The sequence below is a fragment of the Megascapheus bottae genome, chromosome 16, assembly GCF_031878675.1.
Source record: "Megascapheus bottae isolate mThoBot1 chromosome 16, mThoBot2.hap1, whole genome shotgun sequence".
In the NCBI taxonomy this organism is placed as follows: domain Eukaryota; kingdom Metazoa; phylum Chordata; class Mammalia; order Rodentia; family Geomyidae; genus Megascapheus; species Megascapheus bottae.
This window is the reverse complement of record NC_143524.1, coordinates 40,507,849-40,535,715: the sequence shown is the minus strand read 5'-3', so window position 1 is coordinate 40,535,715 and position 27,867 is coordinate 40,507,849. Positions and strand designations below refer to the sequence as shown.

General features: G+C 41.7%; 1 protein-coding gene across 1 annotated transcript; it reads left to right on the top strand.

Annotated features, from left to right (window-relative positions):
- Positions 1-3,610: 3,610 nt before the first annotated feature.
- Positions 3,611-27,015, top strand: Nlrp14 (NLR family pyrin domain containing 14). Its single transcript, XM_090349270.1, has 11 exons — positions 3,611-3,914; positions 4,599-4,667; positions 7,805-9,389; positions 11,001-11,171; positions 13,417-13,584; positions 18,722-18,892; positions 19,542-19,712; positions 21,964-22,134; positions 23,852-24,022; positions 26,144-26,314; positions 26,883-27,015. The coding sequence occupies exons 1-11, from the start codon at positions 3,611-3,613 to the stop codon at positions 27,013-27,015; spliced, it is 3,285 nt and encodes a 1,094-aa protein (XP_090205396.1).
- Positions 27,016-27,867: the final 852 nt, after the last annotated feature.

Genomic DNA, 27,867 nt, shown 5'->3' with positions numbered 1-27,867 from the left:
GGAATCAAAACAAAGGCAAGAGTTTTCCTTCACCCCACATTGTTCTCTTATTCCACCCTTGAGGAGTGAGGAGTCTTGGGGGCTGAGCCTTGGGCTTTACTCAAGCCAACAAGCTTGAGTGTTCTACCATGAAACTACATATATCCTCAGCCTTGAATTAGTGGTTTCTTGTTGTTGGTGGTGGTAGTAGTGGTGGGGTGTATTTGTGTGTGTGATGGGGTACCAGTCCTGGTGCTTGAACTCAGGCTCGGGTAATGTTCCTGAGCTTTTGGGCTCAAGGCTAGTGTTCTACCACAGACTTAAACCTCCATTTCTGGCTTTTTTGTAGTTAATTGGAGAGCAGGCTCTCTTGCCTGGGTTGGCTTTGAACCTTGATCCTCAGAGTTCAGTCTCCTGAGTAGCTAGGATTGCAAGCATGCTCCACCCAGCACCCAGCTTGAGTTAGTTTTCACGTGCATCTTTTCAAGCGGGGCTTCTGATTTCTGACTGAGTTTTTTCAATTCCACCTTTTTCTTCCCTGGTACGCTCACACCTTAGGATCAGCTGTCTCACATGTCCCACGTGCATTTGCCCATCACTAACTTGAATGCTGGTTTCTACTTGGCCAGTGAGGGAGGATTTCACTTGGAGAAATGCTACCTGAAACAAGGGGAGGGCTATCTCTAGATTCTCCTAAATCTTGCTGCTGTGTAGACACAGAAAGGAAAAAGAAACAGTTAAATAAAAAGACACCATGCTGAGACACCCATTTACTCATTTGAATGTTTCATAACTGCCAACAGACAGCCATTCTAATTCTCCAAGCTACTGGGTTCTAAGCCAACTCTGAGATCTCTATCTTCAGAAGCCAAGGTCATGACTGTACAACAGGAGCTGTCTGGTCAGATGAGATGTGAAGGAAATTCTGCTCTCTGTCCACAGAGTCATGGTTGCCATCATGGGTGATTTAATTCCCATGTTCCTGAAATATTTTGGAAGGCTCTTGCTCTGGCAGTCTCTCCACTTCTGATTTCCTTCTCATCAATTCCCAGATAGCTCCATGGCTCACACTCAGTTTCTGCAAAAATGTCACCCTTAGCATCCTTGTCCATTTCAAGAGATGTCCCGCCCTCTACTTCATTCCCAGCACAACATCCCTTCCCCTACTGTTTCATTCCCCCTCTCCCCTCACAGACAAGGTAATCACAATCACCTGGGATGCCATACTTCCCTCTCTGTATTCCTTGACTAGAATGTAAACTCCAAGGGGGAGCAGGGGGGGAGGAGCAGCAGACTGGACATACTGTTCACTGCCAGAGAGCAAACACCCCCCCCCCAAAAAAAGGAAAAACACACACACACCAGAAATGAACACTACTGGGGATTATCTGATGAGTGGATACAGGAATGCTGTTTATTGGGAAGTCAGCCAGCCTTGGAAGCAATCATTGAAAGGTAGGGTCCAAATTCTACATGGCCTCCACTCTCTCCCTCCTTCCTTCCCTCCACGTTCTTGGTTATCAGCAAAGGGAGGAGTAGGTGTGCTGAGCAGAGAGGGCCCTAAGTGTCTTCTCCTGGGGGGAAGGCGTGGGGGTGAAACGGGTGGGAGAATATCCAGGCAAGAGGTGAAAGCAAAGCCCCCCCTAACCCAGCCAGCCAATGAGAAGAGAGACTTTCTGGGCGGGCCCTTGGGGAAGCCAACCACGCTGGACCAGCCCACTCAGCCCTCACATCCGGCTCGCTGCACTCTTAGCCCAGGAGAAGAGGCCCCCAGGGCTTGGGGTCAGTTCTCCCCTTCTCTTGAACCCGTGGCGCCTCTCCTCTCAGGTTTTTCTTTCCCACAGATTCTCTGGCTCTCCGTTGTGGAATTCACCCTTGCCACCGACGCCCACTAAGGTCCCAGGTATGGAAGGACCCTCTTTCCCACTGGACTTCGTGGTAATCCTCTGGTGCCCACATTCTGTGTGAAAATGAGAAAGAGGATGGGGCCCCCGCGGGTGAGGGGCAAGACCCTTCCAGAACCACGCTGGAAGAGGCTATGGTCCCGGGTGAGGGTATGTGGTCCCCTGGGGTTAAGATTGGGGTGCTAGAAGCAAAGTTCACAAGTAACCTTTGTGCAGGGAACTAGCACTACTTATAATTCTAGTACAGAGGTGTGGATAGAACCGAGCAGGGTAGAACATACCTGTAATTTCAGCTACTCCAAAAGTCATAGGTCAGGATGCTAGGCCAGCCAAGCCCAAAACAATAACAAAACCTGGAGACCCTATCTGAAAAATAAAGCAAAAGAGGGCAGGTCCCTATCCGAGAGTTCAAACCCCAGTAACTCCTGGGTGGTGATGGGGGTGGGTATGAATCTACAACTTACACCTGTGTTGAATTGAGGCAATCCCTCCTTTTGGCTGCCAGCAGCTGCTTGTCCTTTATAAAACCCCAGGCTATTTCAGTCACCTGCAGGGCCTGGTATTTCTCCTCCCTAGCTCAGAAATGCTTTCTTAACTGAATATGAAACAGCTTAGAAACTTTGCAGCCCCGTTGCTCCAATACATAGCAGTCTCTCCACTTCCCAGCAGAGTTCTGGTCCAAACCACATTCTCAACCAACCTAGACTCATGCTCTCTACCTAGGACTGTGCACCCACCACATTCAAGTAAGGTTGGCAGGTACTCATTTCTTCCCTCTGGGATTTGAGAAATGTTTTGCATTATTGCTGCTGTCCTGTTTTAATGATTGCTAACTTTTGACTGAGGTACCGTGGAATTTAGAATCCTCCTGCCCCTGCCTACAGAGTAGCTGAGATTATAATGGTGAACTACCATGCTGGGTGAACTCCCCCCCTCCCCTTCCTCTCCCCCCTCCCCTCCCTCCTCTCCCGCCTTCCCTTTCTCTCCCACCTCCCCTTTCTCTCATTGAAATCTGTAATTTTGTCACTAGCTCAGGAAAACAACAGCTAAGAATTCAAGAATTCTCTGGCTATTTATCTCATTGTCTATCCTCACTTCCCACAGAGATAATACTTAACTGATACTCAAGATTATTAATTCCTTACTCCCAGCCCATTCAAACATACCCACCCACAAGCAGTACAGTAGGCTTTAAAAAAAATGGAAATGTACAGCACATAATCTTTCTTGGATTTGATGTTCATCCTTGTGACCTATAGCGATAATGGATGCATCCTCATTGCTATATAAGATCTCATTGTATGAATTTATTGGAGACTTGGATCTTTTGCAATGCCTAAGAATTCGATGATGCTATTTGGTGGCTCATGCATGCACCAACACATGGGTTTCTGAGATTTCTGAGGAATAGAGTTGCTAGGCCATAGAGCTCATATAGCTCCAATTAAAACAAATTTTATTGTGGAATACTTGGATGTGTTTCTTGGGAGCGAAATCTTGGAAGTATGGAAGAAATGTAGTAGGGTTGCTATGTGAGAGGAATATCATGTGGTTGAAAATACATTATAGAAGACACTAGATCAGTTCCAAGCCTTATATAATAGATTTCAACTGATTATTAAATTACTCTCAATGTCTAGAGGCATTTGATTTTCAACACGCTTTTTCATAGGTCTTCCTTCTTGTGTTTTCTTCCTGGGAAGTCTGAATCCTGATCCAGGGACAGGATGGCAGTCGCACAACCTTCCTCTTCCTCGTCATTTTCCTTCTTTTCTGACTTTGGGCTGCTCTTGTATTTGGAAGAGTTAAACAATAATGAGCTAAATAAATTCAAGTTACTTCTGAAGGACAACGTGGAACCTGGGTGCTGTCCAATACCCTGGAATACACTGAAGAAGGCCAGACGGGAGGAAGTGGCTAACTTGATGCACAAATACTATCCAGGACAGCAAGCCTGGAAGGTGACGTTCAAACTCTTTGGCAAGATGAACCTGAGGGATCTGAGTGCAAAAGCCAAAGCAGAGATGAACTGTGAGTGGTTGTGGGACGGACGTGGGAGCAGGGATGGCAATGCCTGGACCCCATTGGCTGACTCTACACCAGGGATCTGGGCTAAACTAGTCTACAGGACACGAGCTCCATGGTGGTCTTCTAATGGGCTCCCTTGAACACTAAAGAAGCAGTCTTAAGTATCCCTGTCTGTTTACAGTGATTTAAGGAATTAAGTGATAGGAAATGATCCTACTTTGTCTAAATGACATGAATGTTGCTAATGTTCAAACTATTTTACTAATGGGCTAAAAATCACTAAAGGATAAAGGCGGTCCATTTTTTAAAAAAAAAATCTCACCCTCAGGTTTGAAATATTTGAAGTTCCATAGTCATATGCAAAGATTTTGAGGTGGTACTGTGTATCTGTCGTCTTTTCTGAGCTTCTCCACAGCCCTTTGAGGTCAGGATGGCCAAGGAAACTGAGACTTAACATAGTAGCGTGTGTGCTCAAGTTATAGGGAGAGATCCACTACTGCCATGGTATTAATAGTACATCATTTTTTCCCTCAGCTAATTTGCTGGAGCTTGAGGCTCTTCTGGCTCTAATTTTCTTAAACTGATGGTCCAGGGATGGCAGTTCTGGGAATAATATGGGCCCTTCTTCTAGACATCAAGTTATTTTATTTTCAATAAATCTCACGATCGTGTTCAAATCTGTTTCAGGGGCAGCCCGGGCTGTAAGACCAGAGGAGATTGAACCTATGGAGATAGGCGGTCCAGAGCCAGAGTCAGGTGAGTACACTGCTTTTGGTCATCACTGGTGCTTTTGAGGCATGATAAGCAGGTTTTTTTAATTTTTTATTGCAATTAATAAAAGGGTTACATGATATTTGCCAGATAGAAGGTGCATTACTTCACATACATTGATACCCTTTCACATGTCTTGGTCCCCATTACCCTCCCCCTAATCCCCCGTCTTAGTTTTCCCCCCTTCCCTATCAAATTTCAAATAACCAAATACAAATAAATCCAATATATCAGATAACAAAGTGAGATACTGTAACAATATGAGATAACCTAGGGACAGCAAAAGAGATGAGAGATAACATAGTACATTAAGAACAACAATCATTCATTATATGGCTTTTGTTTCAATATCCTGGAGGTCTTTTCAATTAGCTTCATACTATATGGCCTTATGTATCAAGGTTTTGCAATATTGCAAATCTCTGCTAGGAGAGCCCAAGGTTTCTACTGATTATGACAAATGAGGGAAACCATTGAGCCTAAGTTCCTTTGAGTCTGGCTTACTTCACTTAATATGATTTTTTCTAAGTCTTTCCATTTCCTAACAAATGGGGCGATGTCGTTTTTTCTGACAGCAGCATAGAATTCCATTGTGTACAAATACCACAACTTGTTGATCCACTTATCAACTGAGGGACATCTAGGTTGGTTCCATATTTTTGCTATGGTGAAAAATGCTGCAATGAACATTGTTGTGCTAGTGGGTTTAGTATGTCCTTGTCTCTGGATGGTTGGGTAAATGCCAAGTAGTGGAATTGCTGGGTCATAGGGGAGCTCTATGTTTATCCTTTTGAGGCACTGCCATACTGCTTTCCATAGTGGTTGAACGAGTTTGCACTCCCACCAACAGTGTAGTAGTGATCCCTCCTGGCCACATCCCCTCCAGCATCTGTTGTTATTAGTTTTCTTGATCCTGGCCATTCTAACTGGAGTGAGGTGGAATCTTACAGTTGTTTTGATTTGCATTTCTTTTATGACCAGAGATGTCGAGCATTTCTTCATGTGTCTATAGGCCATTTTTGTTTCTTCTTCAGAGAAGACTCTCTTTAAGTCTTTGGCCCATTTTTTAATGGGATGGTTGTTACTTTGGAGGTTAGTTTTGGAGTGATTCAATTTTTTGAGCTGTTGATATATTTTAGATATGAGGCCTTTGTCCGTTGTTTGCTTGAGACTATTGTAAAAATCTCCTAACTTCTAATATTAAACTTGTTCCCTGAAATGCTATTAGTATTAATAATGTTAAAATTGGAGGTCTGGCCAAAGAATGGGGGCCATATTGCTTCAGGGCTTCAAAAATAGCAGTAGTGGAAATTCCTGTTTACATTACTGTGTGAGGCTTCTTTTTACCTCACAGCCACCACAGCATCTCTTGTTCTTTGATAACTAGGATAAGATTTCAGTGTAGATTTTGCATTTCTTTTTTTTTGCTGTTTCCTAATTTTTAAAATTGTTGGGATAATGTATTACAGGGGTTACAATTACATTCATTATGTAGTAGGTGCATTACTTCTCACACATTGATACCTTCTCATGCATTTGTCCCCATCTCCCTCTCCCCACTCCCAATAATCTTATTTTCCCCCTTTCCCTTCCCTATTTCAAATAAACAAATGCGTATATAATCTACCAGGTAAAGTCAGATACAAAAACAATATGAGATTAATCAAAGGGCAAAAACAATATGAGATTAATCAAAGGGCAACAAAGAGAAGAAATAACATAGTACATTAAGAAAAACAATCACACAAGATAAAGCTCTTGTTTCCATATCCTAGAGTTCATTTCACTTAGTCTCATCCTATATGACCATAAGTACGTAAGTTTTAAGCTACTGTAATTTTCTGCTAGGAGAGTCCTAGATGTATACTAATTGTTACAAATTAGGGAAACCATGGAACCTTTGGGTCAGGCCTATTTCACTTAATATGATTTTTTTTCAAGTCTTTCCATTTCCTTATGAATGGGGTGATGTCGTTCTTTCTGATAACAACATAGAATTCCATTGTTTAAGTACCACATCTTCTTGATCCAATCATCTACAGAGGGGCATTTGGGTTGGTTCCATACCTTAGCTGTAGTAAATAATGCTGTAATGAACATCATTGTGATTTGCATTTCTTTAAGGCTAAGGATATTGAGTACTACTTATGCTTCCGTCTTCAGTGAACTGTTAAAATTCACTTGTCCATTTATTAAATGGACCATTTGGCTAATTTTTACCCTTTCTATATTCTGTATACTAATCCTTTATCCGTTGAGTAGCTTGTGATATTAAAAGCTTTCTTAAATTCAGGTTTTAATTCTAGGGAAAATCTTGTTCCTTTAAAGTGGAAGTTAGCTTCAATTTCAATCTATATATTAAGTTCAGTATCGTGTGTGTTCGCACATGCATGCATACATGTGTAGTATTAGGTATGTGTGATGTGCACTGTACTCTGGGCTTGGACTTAGGACCTTAATTTTCACTCAATTTTATTTGTTCACAGCTGGTGTTCTACCACTTAAGCCATGCCTCCAGTTCTGTTTTTGTTGTTGTTGTGTCTTTCTGGTGGTAGGTTTCTTCCTTTTTGTTTTGCCAGTCCTGGGCCTTGAACTCAGGGCCTGAGTTTTGTCCTTGGGCTTTCTCAAGGCTAGCGCTCTACCCCTTGAGCCACAGCACCAGTTCAGCTTTTCTTATATATGTAGCACAGAGGAATTGAATCCAAGTCTTTGTGCATGCTAGGCAAACACTCTACTACTAGGCCATGCTCTTGGCCCTTTTTTTTTTTTTTGCTGGTTAATTGGAGGTAAAGAATGTCTAGGACTGTATCACCTACTGGTAGAATGGTTGCCTAGCAGGCATGAAGCCTTGGGTTCCATTCCTCAGTACCACATAACAGAAAAACCTGAAAGTGATACTGTGGCTCAAGTAGTAGAGTGCTAGCCCTGAGAGAGCCAAAGGACAGTGCCTAGGCCCTGAGTTCAAGTCCCAGGACTGGCAAAAAAGAAAAAAAATCTGATTTGTTTGCCTAGAAGCTAGTATTATAGGCATAATGATAAGTTCAGCATTTTTAGCCTTGAAGTGAATCAAACTCATTTTGACCACATGTTTCTCCCCCCCCCCACCATTCTAATGGAGGTAGATGAGAGAACAGGATACAGACATCAAGTGAAGGAAAAATTTACCAAGTTATTGGAGAACACTGTGCAGAAAGATCTTGCTGATGTCAGTCTTGAAATTACCCCCAATGAGCGCAAAGTACTGGAACGCACATTTGATGTGGATATCAAAACTGGTAAACAGCTTCGGACCATAGTGATGCAGGGACCTACTGGAGTAGGGAAATCAACATTGATGAGAAAGGCAATGGTGGAGTGGGCGAAGGGCAAACTCCATCAGGAGAAATTTACTTACATTTTCTATCTCAATGGGAGAGAAATTAGTCAGATGAGGGAGTGCACCTTTGCTCAGTTGCTATCAAGGGACTGGCCCCAAACAGAAGTTGCTATTGAAACCGTTTTGTCCCAGCCTAGGAGTCTCCTTTTTATTGTCGACAGTTTTGAAGATTTGAACTTTGCCTTTGAGGAGCCCGAGTTTGCGCTGTGTCGTGACTGGACACAGGAACACCCCGTGTCCTTTCTCATGAGTAGTTTGCTAAGGAAGGTGATGCTTCCTGAATCTACCTTATTGGTGCTAGTGAGACTCCCAGCTTCGCAAAGACTGAAATCCGTGGTAAAGAATGAGCGTTGCGTAAGGATTACAGGAATGACCGAGGATGAGAGGATGAAGTACATCCACCGATATTTTGGAGACCGGAAATTGTCCACGAGAGCATTCAACTCACTCATAAAGAATGAGATGCTCTTTAAAATGTGCCAAGTCCCTGTTGTGTGCCAGATGGTTTGTGCATGTCTGAAATGGCAAATGGAGAAAGGTAAGACCCTCACAGCAAGTTGCCAGACCACCAGCGCTCTCTTTACCTGCTACATCTCTGGCTTATTTGCACAGGTAGAGGGAGGCTCTGCCTCTCTCCCTAATGAAATCCAGCTGAGGAACCTATGCCACTTGGCTGTAGAAGGAGTGTGGGCCTTGAAGCATGTGTTTTACAAAGACAATTTCAGAAAGCACGACCTAACCAAACTCGACATCACCACGTTTCTGGTCACAAAACTGCTCCAGAAAGATTGTGAGTTAGAAAACTGCTATATGTTCACCCACCTGCATATTCAAGAGTTCCTTGCAGCTCTGTTCTACTTGTTAAAAGAAGATTGGGAATTCAGTGACCATCCTGTCCAGGTTTATCAAAATGTGAAGCTGTTAATGGAAAATGTAGATTCTATCCATTTGACTCATATGAAATGGTTTCTCTTTGGCCTTTTCAACCAAGATAGAGTGAATCACTTGGAGGAAATTCTTAACGTTAAACTAAGTCTGGCAATAAAACAACACGTACTTGAGTGCATAAAAAAACTAGCCAACAGTGACTCTTGCCAATCACAGCTGGAACTTATGGACTTGTTTCACTGTCTATATGAGACACAAGATGAAAAATTCATAACCCAAGTAATGAGACATTTCCCAGACATTGTCCTTAATATTTGTGAAATAACCCATTTGCCTGTGACTTCATTCTGCCTTAAGCGTTCCAAGTATGTGAGGACCTTGAAATTCTCGGTAACTACTGTTTTTGAAAAGATTCTCAGCACAAAGCCGGAAAATGAAATTTGGTAAGTGTGTTTGGTCAGTTTTCTGGAACTGTTCTATGGAGGAGGGAAGGAAGTGATTTTTGTAAGAGGAACAGTTACTGTGCTAAGATCCCAGAATTAGGATAACTTGGTTTTGTTCTTGGGTATTCTTGGGGCTTGAATAGAGGTCTTTGTGCCTGCTAGCAGGCATTCTGTAACTTGAGCCACGCTTCGCTTCTACTTTTGGCTTTTGGATGGATAATTGGAGATGAGTCCCATGGACTTAATCTGGTTTCAAACCTTGATCTTCACATCTCAGGGTCCTGAGTAGTTAACGATTATATGCATGAGCCATCAACACCTGGCTTTAGTAAGGGGCCAGAAATCTCTTGGTTTGACCAAGTTTACCTGCCCATAGCTTACAGATAATGGACCTTGTTTTGTCAATTTTAAATTTTAAAATATCTTGGCTCTTTTCATACATGTCCACAGATGTTTAGAGGTTAGAAAGAAACAGTAGGTGAAAGAGCATTCAGAAAGAATGGCTTTTACATTTATCTGTACGTGTGTGTTTTATATAGGTATAATGTTTATACAGGTATAAAGTCCTTAACTGTTTTAAGCATGTTAAACATATACCCTGCCAGCCATTTTGAGGTATTACCCATTTCAATTTGCTTATGACAAAATTGAGAGACATGAGGACATAACTTGACTGGGGTCACCATCTGACCCCAAATTTAAAACCTCGAGAGACCAGCACTTAGCAGCAAGTGTTTGTGGTGGAATATGCTACCTATACATCTCATTTAAACAGTTGAATATAAATGATGGCTAATACACATAAGACACCTGCTAATACACATAAGACACCTGCTAAGCATTTTCTGTAGATGTTTTTACAGTAATCCTAAAGAATAGATCCATCTTTATTTTCTGAGATGAAGAAACAGACTCACAAGTTTGTAAGTTTATTAGTTTTTGCAGGCTGCTTGCATATAAAATGTGCCCATGAGACACTAATGATCACTGATCACTTATCCTTTGCTAATAATTTTCACAGTGGTCATATGCACCATAATTCAAACATTTGAATATGTGCAAAGTACTTTTTGTGTCTCCACTTAAAAGCATGATTATCAACCTCAACCCTATCCAGTGAGATAACATTGCCATTTTAAAGATGGAGCAAACTTGGAGACCACAAAAATTGATTTTTTTTTCTAAAAACAATACTAGGCATTTAAATAGTAGACTTGGAGGCTCAAAGTAGTGGTTCTTAATTTACACTACATTACATTTCAAGTGATTAGCCACCAATCCTAATTTGCCTCCTTATGGTCACTTCTTTTTTTTTAATGAAAAGTGACTATGAAGCTTTTCAGAAAGACATCTTTCTCCTCAGTCTTTTCCTTTAAGTTGAAGTCTCTAGGGACAGAAAGGAAGTAGATGGTTGAAAGAGGGGATAGAAGAGACAAGTCAGTCTTCTGGAGGGTCCAGAGAAGACATCCTGGCTGACTGGCCCCTTAGCCAAGCTCCCACGGATGCTCTTCTCATTGCCAAAGTTCATTTGTCTTGACCATGATTGCATCCTCTGAGTTGACCGGGGCCAAAAGTGATTCATTGATCTTTGCCCTTTTTCTAATTCCCTAGGAAAAGGAATTATTCTTCCATTCTTCATAGTTGGGAACAGTTCTGTTCTGTGCTTCGTAAGAGTGACGGATTGAGAGAAGTGGAGCTGCGCCATAGCACCCTTCATGAAGTTCCAATGTACATGCTTTACAAAGAGCTAAGAGACCCAAAATGTAAAGTACAAAAACTACTGTAAGTCTGGCATGAAAAATTTTAGTAAAACTTTTTCTAGTCCCCCCCCCCAACCTTTGCTGTTCCTTTTTATAAGACACCAGTAGAAACTGGGCACTGATGGCTCACACCTATAATCCTGGCTGCATAGGAGGTTGCAATCTGAGGATTGTGATTTAAGCCATCAGGCAAGAAAGTCCGTGAGACTTTATGTGTGTCAGTCATGGAACTTGAACTCTGGGTATGGGTGCTGTCCCTGAGCTCTTCAGCTCAAGGCAACTGTCCTACCCCTTGAGCCACTGTGCCACTGTGTTATTTGGAGATGAGTCTCACAGACTTTAGTACCCCAGCTGGCTTTGAACCACAATCCCCACATCTTGGCCTCCTGAGTAGGATTACAGGCGTGAGCCACTGTGCCCTGTGGTCCCTGAGACTTAAGTGCGGTAAACTAATGTTCAATAAACCAAGCTGGAAATGAAGCTGTGGCTTCTGGGGTGTAGAATGCTAGTCTTGAGCACAAAAGCTGAGGAAGAGTGTTCAAGCCCTAAGTTCAAACCCTAGGACCAGCACACACATACACAGACAGAAAACCAAGAACAACAAAGTAAACAGATAAAACCATATAACGCACCCTAATGTTTTATGAAAGATAGTTTTAGTGACTATATAGAGCCATCTTAGTGTTATATAACATATGGATGCAACATGCAAATGACATACAAGCATATTTAGCTAAGCACAGCTATATTTAAACTCTCTGTGCAGAACACTCCAAGGAAATGAACAGTGGGAACTTTTCAGAATGAGATTTCACTAACTTGTTCTAGGAAGGGCTCCACTGGTGTAATAAGTAGTTGGCCTGGGTTTTTTAGGCTCAATAGGGATTTTCTTGATGAACTAAATCCTAAGTCTGTGCAATCAGCATCTGGCAGATACAGTATATGTTTTTGTATTTTTTGTATTTATCTTCTCTGCTGGCTGGGCACAGCAAAAGCACAAGTATGATGTATTGGATCTTTTTTGCCCTCTCTCTCTCCCCCTCTCTCTCTCCCCCTCTCTCTCTCCCCCTCTCTCTCTCCCCCTCTCTCTCTCCCCCTCTCTCTCTCCCCCTCTCTCTCTCCCCCTCTCTCTCTCCCCCTCTCTCCCCCTCTCTCCCCCTCTCTCTCTCCCCCTCTCTCTCTCCCCCTCTCTCTCTCCCCCTCTCTCTCTCCCCCTCTCTCTCTCCCCCTCTCTCTCTCCCCCTCTCTCTCCCCCCCTCTCTCTCCCTCCCTCCCCCCTCTCTCTCCCTCCCTCCCCCCTCTCTCTCCCTCCCTCCCCCCTCTCTCTCCCTCCCTCCCTCACTCTCTCTCCCTCCCTCCCTCACTCTCTCTCCCTCCCTCCCCTCCCCCTCTCTCCCCCTCCCCTCCCCCTCTCTCCCCCTCTCTCCCCCTCTCTCCCCCTCTCTCCCCCTCTCTCCCCCTCTCTCCCCCTCTCTCCCCCTCTCTCCCCCTCTCTCCCCCTCTCTCCCCCTCTCTCCCCCTCTCTCCCCCTCTCTCCCCCTCTTTCCCCCTCTCTCTTCCTCTCTCTTCCTCTCTCCCCCTCTCTTCTCCTCTCCCCCCTCCCTCCCTTCCTCTTTGAAAGCTAGCACTCAACCACTTGAGCCACAGTCCCACTTCTGAGTTTTTTTCTGGATATGCAGTACTAAGGAATCAATCCCTGGGCTTCGTGCATGCTAGGCAAGTACTCTACCACTAGGCCACACTTCTGGCCCATGCATCAAATCTTGATGAGATTAGAAGAGAAAACGTAGGGATATCGGAAGATTTAATATTTTGCTTGGACAAAGAAAAGATAATATATACTCAAGGTGTTAACCGCTGATACCATTTATCAACTCACTGTGGAATAGGAAAGAATTTAAATACTGTGATTCCATGTTGCAGTATTTGAAATGGACCTTAATCATTATTGGTAGCCAATCCTGAGACGATGAGTTCAGAGCCTGCTCTCTACCTTTCCTCATGTTCTCTCCTCTTTCCTGTAAGGCCAAAAAAAGAGAAACCTGCAAAAAACTAAGTGTCAAGATAAAAATGAGAAAAGTTGTAACTCTATTGCATTTTGAAGCAATATCCTAAAACTCAAATGTATGTTCTGAATGAGAAACGCAGAGTAAGATGGGAGAATAAGCATAGAATATCCAAATATTAGATTCGGGAAAAAAAAATCAGGATGACACAGCCAGGGATGGAGACAGGTTTGTAACCCTCTGTGAATTTTTCTCCTGAAGGTTGCGATTTGTGTCTCTGCCTGAGGACTCTACGGGTATCTTTAGCTTTTTGTATCAAAGCAAGACCCTGATCCATCTTGAACTGAAAGCTGCAAATGTTGGAGATAATGGAGTATTGTTCTTATGTGAAGCCTTGAAAAATACACAGTGTCAACTACAGAGTCTGAGGTAAGTCATGTATTTCTAAGTACAAAAAAATTACAGTTCAGATTTCGACATACAGGATGATATCCTTGTAGCCTGGACTTTTTAGAGCTAACATATTCATTTTCACCAAACAGTGTTGGAGAGATCAACAGAGTCAGGGTTAACTTCTTCAAAAGGACTTATTAGTCTACCTCGTCCCCACTGAAGAGTTCTCCAATGATTTTGTCTGCATCTTGAAAATATGGAGAAAATCTACAAGCATTTAATACTTGAAAAAAATTGGTGTAGGAATACATTCATTGCATTTTAAGCTCATTGAACAGAATGCATTAATAATGGGAATCAGAACTGGGCCTGACTCATTTTACCTTTTTTTGTTTTTGGTAAGGAATTCCCTACATAGGGGACACCATTGTACTAAGAATATAATAATGATGATAATGTAGGTGTTGTACTCGGCCTGACCTGCTGTGTTGAAACTCCTTTTTGCAACTGCTTACATAATGAAAATTAAAGATAATCATAAATAAGAATTGCACTCAACATAGATTAGCAATTCTGTGACAAGCCAAAAGGGCTGAGAAAGAAGAGTGTGGTAACTGTCAATTGTCACATTCCTCACTTGCTGTCACATGCTGTCCTCAGTGGTGGCCTTCCATCTGACTTTGCTCTTAGAATGTGAGGATTGACATACCTGGTCTCTAGGTTGTGAGACAGCATTCAAGGAACATCTTTACTAGTGTAAAAAAATTATCATAGGAAGTTTTTCTTAGATTTTGTCAGCCTCATACTCAGTTCAGGAAGCCAAAATGGAATCTTGATGTATGAAAGTCCAAGGTAAGTAAGATTTATTTGTGGGAAGCAATTTACAGTCCAGGTACTGAAGAAATAAGTCAAGTCTGAAACTAGTCGTGTTTTGAAAATAAAGTAGATGAGTTGTGACCCCTTCTAAAAAGTCTTTAACTGGTTTTTATAAGATGAATTCACTTATAGCATGTCTTGGGAGTTAGTGGACAATTGTTTTATGAGCTATGAAGTCATTTTAGTTTGTTTCTCCCTCAACTGTCTCGGTTTACTTGATGGCCTAGACCCAGTAACATCAGTCTCAAGCTACAGATAGCAGTCTATAGAGTTAATAAAGTGTTTTTTAGTGCTAGTCCTAGGACATGAACTCATGGCTTGGCACTGTTCTTGAACTCCCCCCCATCCCCCAAGGCTAGTACTCTCCTTCTGGCTATTTGGTGGTTAATTTGAGATTTGTCTTACTGACTTTCCTGCCTAGGCTGGCTTCAAACCAAGATTCTCTGTATTTCAGCATCCATATTAGCAAGGATTACAGGCATGAGCCACTGGCATCCAGCAATTTGTTTACTTTTAAGGGATTTAGAGATTTCCAGTCATAGGCTTTATGTATAGTATTACTATCAAGAAGTGGTGGTTCTCCCTATCGTTGGATGCATGCCTACAATACCAACTTCTTGAGAGGTAGATGGAGGAAGATCAAGATAGCAGGCAAAAACTCAAAGATCCTATCTGAAAAGCAAAAGGACTGGTGCATGACTCCAGTAGAGTGTTTTTTAGCAAGTAGGAATCCCGAAGTCCTCAGTGCTGAGGCTTAGTAGTACTGCAGAAACAAAGTTAGGCATGAGTGACTCATATCTACCTAACTACTCAGAAGTCTGAAACCTGAAGAATTGAAGTTGAAGCTAGCCCAGGTAGAAAAGTAAGAAATTAAGAAAGACTTTATCTTCAGCAAGATGCCAGTGTGGAGGTGTAGCTCAAGGTGTAGAGAGCTGTGAGCAAGCAAGCCAAGGCTCATGAGTTCAAGCCTTAGAAATAGTAAAGAGAGAGGAGAAAGAAAAAAAAATTATAAACTGATCTCCAGGAAAACCTAAATTTGAAGCTGCAAGTGAAGCTGTCCTGATACTTTGCTGTCTTCTATCAGTCTATACTGATAAGTAATCCTTTCTTAGCTTCCCTTTGATTGACTTGTGATTTGATATGGTACCTTGATATTTATTTTAATGTAAACAAGACATAAAATGTCTAGGAAAACTCTAAACTGTCTTTGTATGAAATGTAAAAAAAAAAAATCAGGGCTGGGAGCACGGCCTAGTGGTAGCGTGCTCGCCTAGCATGCACAAAGCCCTGGGTTCGATTCCCTGGAACCACATACACAGAAAAAGCTGTAAGCAGAGCTGTGGCTCAAGTGGTAGAGTGCTAGCCTTGAGCAAAGTGTCTAAGGAGAGTGTCCAGACCTTGATTTCAAGCCCCAGTACTGGGAAAAAAAACCCAAAAAACTCATTCTAGAGTTGAACAAGGTTGAGGCACTATACATAGTGATGGCCTCTTTGCTAGCAAGGTGGGGTGAGACATGGTGTGGCCACAGTGTATGTTCTATGGGCTCTGTTGAGCTATCTGTGAATGGCAGTTGACTTCACAGATGTAAAACTAACCTGGGTTTTCAATCTCTACTTGATCATAATAGTCTTATACCATACTTCAGAATGATAAAAGTTCTTTGAAGACTCTCCAACCCCTTAACCTCCTCCATTGCCTGCCTGTTTTGTCACTGATGGTGTTAGGATATTTTCATTGGTTTTTCATAAATACTTTAGATTGGCCAGCACGCATTTTTCTGTGGTCAGAAAGGATTTCTTTGCATTTGATTAAGAATGATTGAAGTTGTTTCTTTTATGTTGTTGTTGTTGGTCATGGGGCTTGAACTCAGCCTGGGCACTGTCCCTAAGCTCTTCTCCCTACCCTTGAGCCAAGCCCCACTTCCCATTTTTCTAGAGGTTAGAGATAAGAATCTCAGGTTCTTTTGTGCCCGGGCTGGCTTTGAACCTTGATCCTCAGATCTCAGCCTCCTGAATAGCTAGGATTACAGGCGTGAGCCATCATGCCTGGCTAAAGTTGTTTCTTTTTTGCTGTGCCTTTCAAGCACATCTCATAGTCATTGCTACCACCCTTTTCTCCCCATGTCATTCTGGTCATTTTCATCTCAGTTTTTTTGGAGGGAGTTTCTGAAGTTTATTCTCACTTACTTGCTTATTCAGTTGCAGAGTTTAGTTATGGTTTTTAATTTTGTTACATTCTTAAAACTGTTCCTTTTCTCTTGCTATCTCACATTATGCTGTTCTGTTCCTATAAATCAAGTCTCAGCAAATGTTTTCTTTCCTAGTTTTGTTATTCATATAATTATTTCTTAAAACAGTCTATGTTCCTTAAAAGTCTGTTTTTCAACTTTAGTATTTTATCCCCATGTCCTGTAATACTGGGACATTTTTCTGTCTAGAAGGACTCTATTCAAACACAGTGACAAGATTGCCTTTCTTGTGGCTGCTGATTTTTTTTTTGTTTTAATGTTTACTTTTTGGCAGTAATGGTATTGAACTCAGGGCTTCTTAGATGGGCAATTCTACCACTTAAGTTACACTTCCAGCCCCTTTTGCTCTGGTTATTTTTCAGGTGGAACCGCACATTCTTAACCTGGGGATACCCTTGAACAGCTATCCTTTACCTCCTAACTTATCTACCTTCCACAGGTTGCCACTGTCTTATTTAAATGAGGTGTCACACTTTTTTTTTTTTTTTGCCGGTCATAGAGCTTGAACTTTGGGCCTGGGTGCTGTCCCTGGGCTCTTCAGCTCAAGGCTATCGCTCTACCCGTGGAGCCTCAGCCCCACTTCCTGTTTTCTAGAAATTAATTGGAGATAAGAGCCATCTCACATTCTTTACTGCCCAGGTTGGCTTTGAACAGTGATCCTCAGATCTTAGCCTCCTGAAATGCTAGGATTACAGGAGTGAGCTACTAATGAACACACTAATCAAAAGTTACGATGTTCAATGATACAAAATAATGTAGACGAGCTATTTAAAACCTTTTTTCTCCATGGTGGTGAACTTGGAAGTAGAGGGATCAAGTGCTTAAAGCCATCTGGAGCTACATTGTGAATTTGAGGTCGGCCTAGACTATAAATCAACTAACCAAGATCCCACTTACTTCCCATGAATCCAGAGGCTGGAAGTTTAGGAGCAAGGTACAAGCACGGTTGATTTCTGGTGAGGTCTTTTCTTTGCCTCTCCTTGTTATATTCTCACATGATCTTTTCTCATACTTGGTCTTCTCTTAAACTTTGTGTCTCTTGTGTGTGTAATGTTGGATCAAATCATGGCCTTGTGTCATGCTGGGTAATCTACCACTGAGTCCCAGCCCTCTTCCTCTTAGGATCCCAGTACCATTGGATTTTGGATCCACCCATCATTCTGTTTAAGGCCCTTTCTCAAAATACTGTCACAAAAGTCAGGGAATTTAATGAACAGTCAGGGAATTTAATGAACAAGTTCTTCAGGAACACAGTTGAGCCCAAGAAACCTTTGCTTATGCCAAGTAGAAGGTTTTAGCTTTAGGCTGTGGGTTTTTGTTTTTTTGTGCCAGTCCTGGGGCTTGAACTCAGGGCATGGGCACTGACTTTGGACATTTTTTTGCTCAAGGCTAGTGCTCTGCCACTTAAGGCACTTTTGGCTTTTTCTGAGTATATGGTACCAAGGAATCGGACCTACGGCTTTCTGCTTGCTAGGTAGGTACTCTACGATAGGCTAAGCTCCCAGCTCTAGCCACAGACACTGAATTCTGGACCTAGTGGGACACTTTTCCTGTTCTTACCTCTATAAACCACTATTTTCATGAGGAGAACCTATTCCTAAGTGACTCAGTTCCCAGGAATGGTGGCTGCCACCTGCCTCTTCCAGATAGCAAGTATTACCCCAGCTATGTATATGTACACGTTGGCTCTAAATTAATGTAATGACTCCATGCTTGCTCATTTTCCACTTCCTTTCATTTTATTTTCAATGTTTGATTTCTGACCGTGTATTTTGAAGGACAGAGACACAGGTTGGCTTGTGAAGAGTTCCTGGGAGATGTAGCCTTTCTCCGGATTTCTGCTCTATCTGTGCTCCGCAAGTCAGTGGGCAATGGGGCAGTCGTCAGCCTCCTGTCCATCTTGAGTGGTCACTGGAGGAAACTCCTCCCAGGCTGAGGGGTGGGGATGGGAACCCACGGTATTAATGTAAGGTGAAAAAGACAATGTTCTCAAGGTGAGTGAAGGATGTAATTTTTGAATGTACAATTTTTTTTCTCTGTATTTCATAGATTGGAATCCTGCAACCTAACTTCAGTTTGTTGTACTAGTCTAGCCAACATTCTCACCAGAAGCTATAGCCTCATCTTTCTGGATCTATCAGCCAATAATCTATTGGATGATGGAGCGAAGTTGTTGTGGGAAGCCTTAGGAAATCCACAGTGTTGCATACAGAAGTTGTCGTGAGTCAGTTTCTTTATAACTTAACTGGGATTTCAGTAGGAAGAATGGATGGGTAGCAATAAGTAGCAAATTTATCAATAGTGGATAAGTTCTATATGTGCCCTCCATTATTCCTCTAGTTTTCTTACCTAGGCTATCCCTCCACTCCCACCCCCACCACCCACACATATTGAGGACTGAACTCAGGACTTTGTGCATACACATGCTGTACCATTGATCCCTACCCCAATCCTCCATTTTTCTCCCCAGTCCTGGGGCTTGAACTTAAGAGCCTGGGCATTGTCCTTGGGCTTTCTCAAGGCTCACATTCTACCACTTGAGCCACAGCCCCACCTCCAGGTTTTTCTGTGTATGTGGTATTGAGGAACTGAACCCAGAGCTTTGTGGATGCTAGGCAAGCACTCTACCACTAGGCCACGCTCACGGCCCCTCTTTGTTTTTACTCCTGGACTTCTACGCACTTATTCTTTTGCATGATCTTAGTCATTACTCTCTGGGCTTTTTTCTTCTGTCATCTCCATACACAGGTACAATGGAATTCACAATTTGTCAATCTCTTGAGGTTGGTTTTATAGTACAAGGACCAGCTATTTTCTTGCGAAGAGATGTATGAATTAATGGCTCCTTTCACATTTGTTTCTCCTTCAGCCTACAAAACTGTGGCCTCACGGAAGCTAGTTGCGAACATATTTCTATGGCTCTCATCAGCAATGAGAGGCTGACACATTTATGCTTGGCAGATAATGTGTTGGGAGACAATGGAATATCACTTATATGTGTTGCTCTCATAAAACCACAGTGTATGCTCCGGAGCCTTGTGTAAGTGTCTACTAGTTTGCCTCTTGCCAATATATATTATTTGGAAACATAGTTAAAATGATGTGATGGTCCAGATGTATCTCAAAGTTCATGTGTTGGAAACTTAATGCAGCAGTATTGTGACCTTTAAGAGGTGAATAGAGCTAGTACTTGTGGCTCATACCAGTAATAGCAGCTCAGGAGGCTGGGATCTGAGCACAGTTCAGAGCCAGTTTGAGCAGCAGGGTCCATACCAACAAGCTGGAAATGGTGCTGTGGCTCAGGGGTAAGGTGGTAGCCTTGAGCTAAATAACTCGGGGACTGGGCATTGCCCCTGAGCTCAAGTCCCATGACAGACAAAAAAAAGAATATTAGCCTTGGCAACAAGTGTTGAGAGAGCGTGACCATGTCCTGAGTTCAAACCCAATATTGACATGAAAATGGTGATAAGGTCAGAACAGCAGCAAGTAACGCCATTGCTTCAGAGTGAGTTATCACAGGTGTGGGTCCTGACAAAAGGATAGTTTGGCCCCTTTCTCTTGCTCTCTTGTATTCCAGTGTTGTTCTGCTTACTGTGTGGTGATGCAGAAAGAAAACCCTCACCAGACATAGCCCCTTCTCACCTTTTAGTCTATAATTTCTTTTGAAAAAATTTATTATCTTATTCTGTTATGGTTACGCTAAACAATAAAATGGAGACTAATAAAAATGCAATAATAAAAATGGACACATATTTGAAACAAATTTCACTCCTTGATTTCTCCTGTTACTGTTATGATAATCATGGCAATATTGCTTTGCTCTAGATCCAGTCCTAAATTTATTTGCTCTGTACCATAGTATCTGAGCGTATCAACTTGTTTTAGATCCTGCCATGTATAGGTCAAGCAAGTGAGACTTGGAGAATTCAATGTTTTGTGTAATGTCTCAAAAGAAATCAAATAACTTAGGACTGAAGTCTACTACCCATCTGTCGTTTTTGCTTACTACCCATCTGTTGTCTTTACTTGGAACGACTGAATATATGTATATGAATAGAAAGAAATCTACCCTTCCATTGTATGTGATCCTTGATTGATTTTTCTTCAGATAATTTCTAAATGAAAACCAGTCATTTTAAAAAATCATATGGTTACATTTCCTTCTAGTTTATCAATAAGTTTTCCAACTTTAGAGCCACTTTCAGACTATAGAAGTTAAAAATTTTTGTACAAATTCTGCCTCCTGACGACTGAAGAGTTTTTAGCTAAACCAGAAATGACTTTAAAAAGATCCATTTGTCGGGCTGGGAGTTTGGTCTAGTGGTAGAGTGCTTGCTTAGCATGCACGAAGACTTGGGTTCAATTCCTTCATACCACATACATAGGAAAAAAGCCAGAAATGGTACTGTCACTCAAGTGGTAGAGTGCAGGCTTTGACAAAGCACAAGGACAGTGCTCAAGGCCAGGACTGGCAAAAAAAAATCCACTGTCACCTTCATAATCGTTAATTTTTTCCTTAAATTAAGCGTTATGAATTTACTTCTGACTCATGACCAGTAGTGTTTTAATCCTATAAGTGAACTGTAAATTAGAAAAGCAACACTAGAGTGCAGAAGTGCAGAAGTTTGTATTGGAGAATCAAGTTGTAATCGATAACTGATTACCCATGCCCTTGGTGACAATTCCTTTCAGTTTTGTCAACAATGTATGTTGTACAGTCTTGTTTAATTTTTAACATACGTTGTTTCATTGGAAATAGGCAGGGACTTCCCTGCTTAGGCTGACTTTGAACTGCGATCTTTAGATCTGAGCCTCCTGAGTAGCTAGGATTATAGGCATGAGCCTGGCTTCAATTCCAAATTAATTTGTCATAAGGGTTATACTTACTTCCTCCATGTATCAATTATATTAAAAATCACAAATAGCATAATGTCATTCTGTATAACTATGTAAATAAAGCTCATTTATATGTATATATTTACATATATATTTTTAAATAGTAAGGAACACTTATTTCTCATACTTAGATTCCATTTGCCCATTCCTTCCTTCCATGTAGCTATTTCTATAAAAGCAATGTAAAGAGTTTAGCATTTGAATTACAGTCCAATTGAATTACAGTCCAAACAATAGAATCTAGTTTGAAATCCACGTTGATATAGACTTAATCAGACTGACAATGAGAGTATCTGATCTGAAATGGAATATTGGAAAGTAGGAAAGGGATCATAAAGTGAATCCTTTTTCAAAAGGTTCCAGAGGAATGACTCCTCACATTGTCCTTCTTGTAGATTGAGGAATTGCTGCTTAACTCCCCTTGGCAGTGGATGTATAGCAACCTCTCTTCTTCAGAACAAGAGCCTGACACATTTGGATCTGGGTTCAAACAAGCTTGAGGATGAGGGAGTGAGACTTCTTTGGGAGCTCATCCGACAGCCACACTGTCATCTCCAGGACTTGGAGTAGGTATCTGTGACTTTACTTTTGGTGGTTTCAACTAAAGATTTCCTGAGATCTGAGTATCCATCAGAGAAAGCAAGCTGTATTCTCTCAATATTTACAACAAAAGCTAGGGGTGTAAGGGATTAATGGCCATTAAGGTAATCTGCAAGTAACACGAAGTGCTGATTACAAGAAAATGCAAGTCTACTTATAATGTAGTTCATATGGTGATATAAAGATAGAACAGTGTATCATAGAACCAGGAGTGGGGTGTGACAGTCTTGTCACTTAGGCTTGAAAGATGAAGAACATTTTGTTATGTGGGCTACCATAGGCATAAGAAAAAGGAGTGGCAAAATGTGGTACATTTTGAGGAAAATGCACATACAAGGTTAGGAAAATTAAGTTTGAAAACCTGAGGCTAGATTATGAGTACTCTTAAATGCCACACAGAACTTGGCTGAGATTTTGTGTGTGTGTGTGTGTGTGTGTGTGTGTGTGTGTGTGTGTGTGTGTGTGTGTGTCTGTCTGTCTGTCTGTCTGTCTCTGTCGGTCGGTGTGTATCTGTCGGTGTCTCTGTATATATACCCAGTCCTGAGGCTTGAACTCAGATCCTGGGCACTGTCTGAGTGTGTGTGTCAGCCCTCCCTCTCCCTCCCCCTCTCCCTCCCCCTCCTCCTCCCCCCTCCCTCCCTTCCTCCCCCTCCCCCTCCCTTCCTCCCTCCCTCCCTTCCTCCCTCCCTCCCTTCCTCCCTCCCTTCCCCCCTCCCTTCCTCCCTCCCTTCCTCCCTCTTGTCTCCCCCTCTGTCTCCATCTCCCCGTCTCTCTCTGGATACACACACTCAGTCCTGAGGATTGAACTCAGATCGTGGGCACTGTTGGAGTGTCTGTGTGTGTATGTATACATGTACTCAATCCCGAGGCTTGAACTTGGGTCCTGGGTACTGTCCCTGGGCTTCTTTTGCTCAAAGGTAGCAATTTACCACTTAAGCCACAGCTACACTTGCAGCTTTTTCTGAGAGTTGTGGGAGTTAAGAGTCTCCTGAAGTTTGCTACCCAGGCTGGTTTTGAGCCATATTCCTAAGGTCTCATCCTCCCTAGTAGCTAGGATTACAGGCATGACCCATGACTGCCCAGCTAGGTCACCATGATCCATTGAGAGATCTTTTTATATGTAGCTTGCTTCTTTCTTTGGCAATAGCAGTAAGATAGAATCCTAGAATTCTTGTTTCAAAAATAAAAATAAAAATGTAGATGATACATGTGATGGTACCTTTGAAAGCTTATGTTCTATATTTTTAAGTATTGGTCCAAGCAATGCTTTTAAAAGCTTGGTATTAAACGTTTGGTTCATAACCTGTGTGAGAACAGTTACTACCCAACTGGTTTCTTGTCATTAAGAAATTCCATCTGTTTCTACTGAGAATTAGACCCATCCTGATTTTTTATTTTATTTTTTGCCAGTCCTGGAGCTTAAACTCAGGGTCTGATCACTGTCCTTGGCTAGGGTTCTATCACTTGATCCATAGCACCATTTCCAGCTTTTTCTATGTATGTGGTACTGAGGAATCAAACCCAGGTCTTCATTCATGCCAGACAAGCACTCTACCACTAGGCCAAACTCCCAGTCTCCATCCTGATTTTAGATACAAAAGAAAGTTTCAAATGCCTAGGCACTTGAGGAATAAACAAAGCCTAAGAACTGAAAGGTTCATTTCTCTTTTGTATTTCTTGTAGATTGATGGGCTGTGTCCTCACTAAGGCGTGTTGTTTGGATTTGGCTGTTAGTATTTTGAACAACCGGAGCCTGCGAAGCCTAGATCTTGGGAACAACAACTTGCAGAATGAAGGAATGCAAATCCTGTGTGATGCTTTGAGACATCCAGACTGTAACCTTGAAAGTCTTGGGTGAGGTCACAGTTTTCTATTATGAAAATGATAGCTATTTGGTGGCTAGTTGTAGAAGTTCTTTTAATATATGGAGAGAGAATGACAAATGGGCTAAAGGTAAGTTCCACTAAAAAAATGGGAATCTACATTTCAAATGGATCAACGTGTGGCCTGGTTAGTTTGGAAGCCATGTTTCATATTGCTCTTATTCTTCTTTGTTCCTTGAACAGATGTAACATACATCTGTTCAAGGAACATACATGTGTCGTTGGGTCTTCCATATTCTGTCACTTTGTGGATGTTCTGTTTGCCCTTTAAATTTGTTCTATTAACTGGACAATTGTATTAATCCTAAAATATCTTTCTCCCCCTCTCCCCCTCACCCTCTTACCCTCCTCCTTTCCCCCTCCCCCTTCTCTCTCTGTGCATGTGCGCGCGTGTGTGTATGTTAGTGCTAGTACCAGAGTTTGAACTCAAGGTTTCCTGCTCTCAGCTTTTCTTGCACATAACTGTTGCTCTACCACTTCAGCTATGCCTCCAAGTCTAGCTTTTTGATGGTTAGTTGGAGATGAAGTCTCGAAATTTTTTGCCTGTGCTTTTTACAAACTAGTTTTAAACGGTTCAGCCTCTTCCGTGGCTAGGATTAAAGGCATGAACCACTGGCATCTTGATGGATTCTTAAACTCTTGTCTATGGATGTTTTTGCCCTAGGGTAGTCTGTGTGCTATTTATGTATTTTTTTTTACCTAATTAATGTGACTGTCTCTCCTCCACATTAATGCAAATCCCATACGGGCAACAGCACCTTTTAAAGCTTATTTGTTCAAATCTTCCATGGCTAAGTATGTATAAGGTAAGGATTTAATTCAAGTTTCTGGGGACATCATGTGCAAGAGAGTGAGTTTAACGTATTTCCTGCATTAAACTATGGCTTCCAAAGTGTAGGCAACTGATTTAATGTGCTTGGAATATGCCATAGAATCAGTATCATTATAAAATGTGCAAAGTTGTGAATTTCCATAATTGCACTGTGCTAGACATACAGAATACAGTATCAAGTTCTAAAATCAAGTTGTAAAATCTATGTTGCATGTGTGCATGTGTTGCAGGCCTGGGGCTTGAATTTAGGGCCTTAGCATTGACCCTGAGCTTTGTTGCTCAAGGTTAGCATTCTACCATTTGAGCACAGGTCCATTTCTGTCTTTCTGCTGGCTTAGTAGATATAAGAATCAAGGACTTTTCCTGCCTGGGCTTAGATCTCAGCCTCCTGAGAAGCTAGGATTACAGGTGTGAGCCTCCACTACCTGGCCTATGTTGCTATATTTTCAGTGATCCTTAGTTCAATTCAGTTTCATAGTATTTGATACTATGCTTGTATAATTACTCCATGGACTATAACTATTAACTTTTAATTTCTGATTCAGGAAGGATATGTCTACCTAGAAATAGCTATTAAATATTATAAACATTGTATTTCTTGAATATGCCCTTCAACTTTTCTTTTTGCATATGGTACTGTGGTTTGAATTCAGACCCAGGAATTTGTTAAAAGTAGGTGCTCTACCACCTGAGCCATGCTCTCAGCCCTTTTTTGCTTTGACTTTTTTGGGCCAGTCCTAAGCTTGAACTGAGGGCCTGAACACTGTCTCTAAGCCTCTTTGGGTTCAAAACTAGTGCTCTACACTTGAGCCACAGTGTCACTTCTGGCTTTTTCTATTTATGTGTTACTGAGGCATCAGACCCAGGGCTTTATGCAAGCTAGGCAAGCACTCTCCACTAAGCTGCATTCCTAGCCCTTGATTATATTTTTAGGTTTTGTAGATAGGTCCAGACCAGTCTTGGAAAAAGCATGAAACCCTATCCTCTTATTTGCAATTTCCACATAGGTAGGACATCTGGCATGATCCACCTAGCTTATATTGGTTTAGGTGGGATGTTATATGGGGTGTTAACTTTTTGCCTGGACTGGTCTAGAACTGAGATCTTCCTTATCTTTACCTCCTGATTAGCTAGACTTAGAGGTATTTGCCACCATATCCACCTTTTTTTTGTTTCTGAAATCATTCCGTATTCATAGATCCCTTGTATGCTGGCTGTTATGAGATACAGTAATTTTTGTCTTTTCTGTCTTCTCTATAGGTTGGAACAGTGTGGTTTGACCTCTGTCTGTTGTGAAGCTCTATCCTCCTCTCTTCTCAGCAACCAAAGACTAATAAAAATGAACCTGTCACAGAATAATTTAGGGAGTAATGGAATTAGGAGATTATGTGAAGTCTTGAGGTCTCCAGAATGTAAACTACAAGTTCTAGGGTAAGTCTTTCGCAGCTTTGTGTAATGATGGATTTGGGTACTCTCATTCATTACAGACCACAGAATCTGATTGTAGACCACTATTGGTATCCTAGAACACTGAATGACATAATTTAGCACAGAGGCTATGAGTTGAACATTCTGGAGCCAAACTGAATGTGAAATCTGGTCTTCTTACTGTTGAGGCAATTCCCTAATCTCTGTTTATAGTATTATTGTGAGGATCACTGAGTCAGTGTAGACTAAACACATAGTACTACTTAATATGATAGTGAATGAATGAGTTAGCTGATTTCATCTTTGTTTACAGAGCAAATGGCTTATGAAGGATTCTTAATTTTAATCCATTCCTCTCACTTGTGTTCCGTTCTCCTTTGCAGTATCTTCACTGTGCAACCCCTGGTTCTCTTTTCTCTTTCCACTTTTTACATTTATTTTCTACATCAACAGATAGATTTTAGTGTCTATATAGAGAGAACCTTTCACAGAGAAGTGAGAACCTTTCACAGAGAAGTGGCTCTCTGTGGGGAAATTGAAGTTCAAAAAGCATGTTTCCTTGTTTTCTCAGGTTATCCAAAGACTCATATGACCAGGAAACCCAGAAGCTGCTGGAAAGTGTGAGAGTTACCAACTCACATCTGGTCATTAAGTCCTACAGTAATGACCATAGTGAAGATGAGTCCTGGTGGAAAGGTTTCTGATTTGGAGAGCCTGATGTTTCTTCAAGAAATAAAAGTAATAAAGCTTCATAGTGAAAGACTTGGGTTCTTAGACTATAAAACATGTCATGTCTGGAGCTCACTACTCTTAGTAGAAATGGAAGTACAATACTCGTGTGAGCACTTTCCTGTAGCCTGTTGTAAAAGAGAAGGCTTCAATTTCTTTGAGGACATGTGATATTGGGATTGAAACTGAAAAAAAGGTACAGAACAAAAAGGTACAAGGAACATCTTAAAAGATTTTATCCTGGTTATTTGAAGCTATGTAACGAACCATACCAGAACTTTGTAGCTCAAAATATTGAGTCAGGACTTGGTAGGTTAGAATGGAAAGACTTCAGACAGCATTTCTTACCTTTCATGCTATTGTTGGGGTCCTGTAGTCATGGAGGTTGTCTGGCAGCCAGTTTTCTCTGGAGGCCACATGATTACTTATTCTCGCATTTGGTGCCTTGATAAAGGAGGACAGAAAGAGTGGGTTTGGCCAGTTGGCTCTTCTACATTTTCTGTCCAGCAAAGAAGATACATTGGAAGGTTTACATTAAAAGGACCAGTTCTCCTAAACGCTAGTGCATGGACCATGGTTGTAGCTCAGTGGTAGAGCTCTTAGCTTCTGAAAGGCCACCCAGGGTTTGATATGCAGCACTGGAGAGCAGTTTCTGGGTCCCTTCTGCCATTCTCCATTGGTGGAAAAGCTAGCCATATTCAAGGGCAGCTGAGTGCTTGTAGGAATAGAAACAAAGAATGTGTCTTCCATACTCCAGATTCTATCAGCTTTTCCTCACTGAAGTAGCTATAAATGGGAAGCAGACTTTAGTCAACACATTCTGCTTG

What these genes read in the sequence shown, in the direction of transcription:
- Nlrp14 (XM_090349270.1), top strand. Translation starts at nt 3,611, where the DNA reads ATGGCAGTCGCACAACCTTCCTCTTCCTCGTCATTTTCCTTCTTTTCT. An exon ending in TGTCAACTACAGAGTCTGAG is followed by an intron (nt 13,585 to 18,721) that starts GTAAGTCATGTA and finishes TGTATTTCATAG; the next exon opens with ATTGGAATCCTGCAACCTAA. An exon ending in TGTAACCTTGAAAGTCTTGG is followed by an intron (nt 24,023 to 26,143) that starts GTGAGGTCACAG and finishes TCTTCTCTATAG; the next exon opens with GTTGGAACAGTGTGGTTTGA.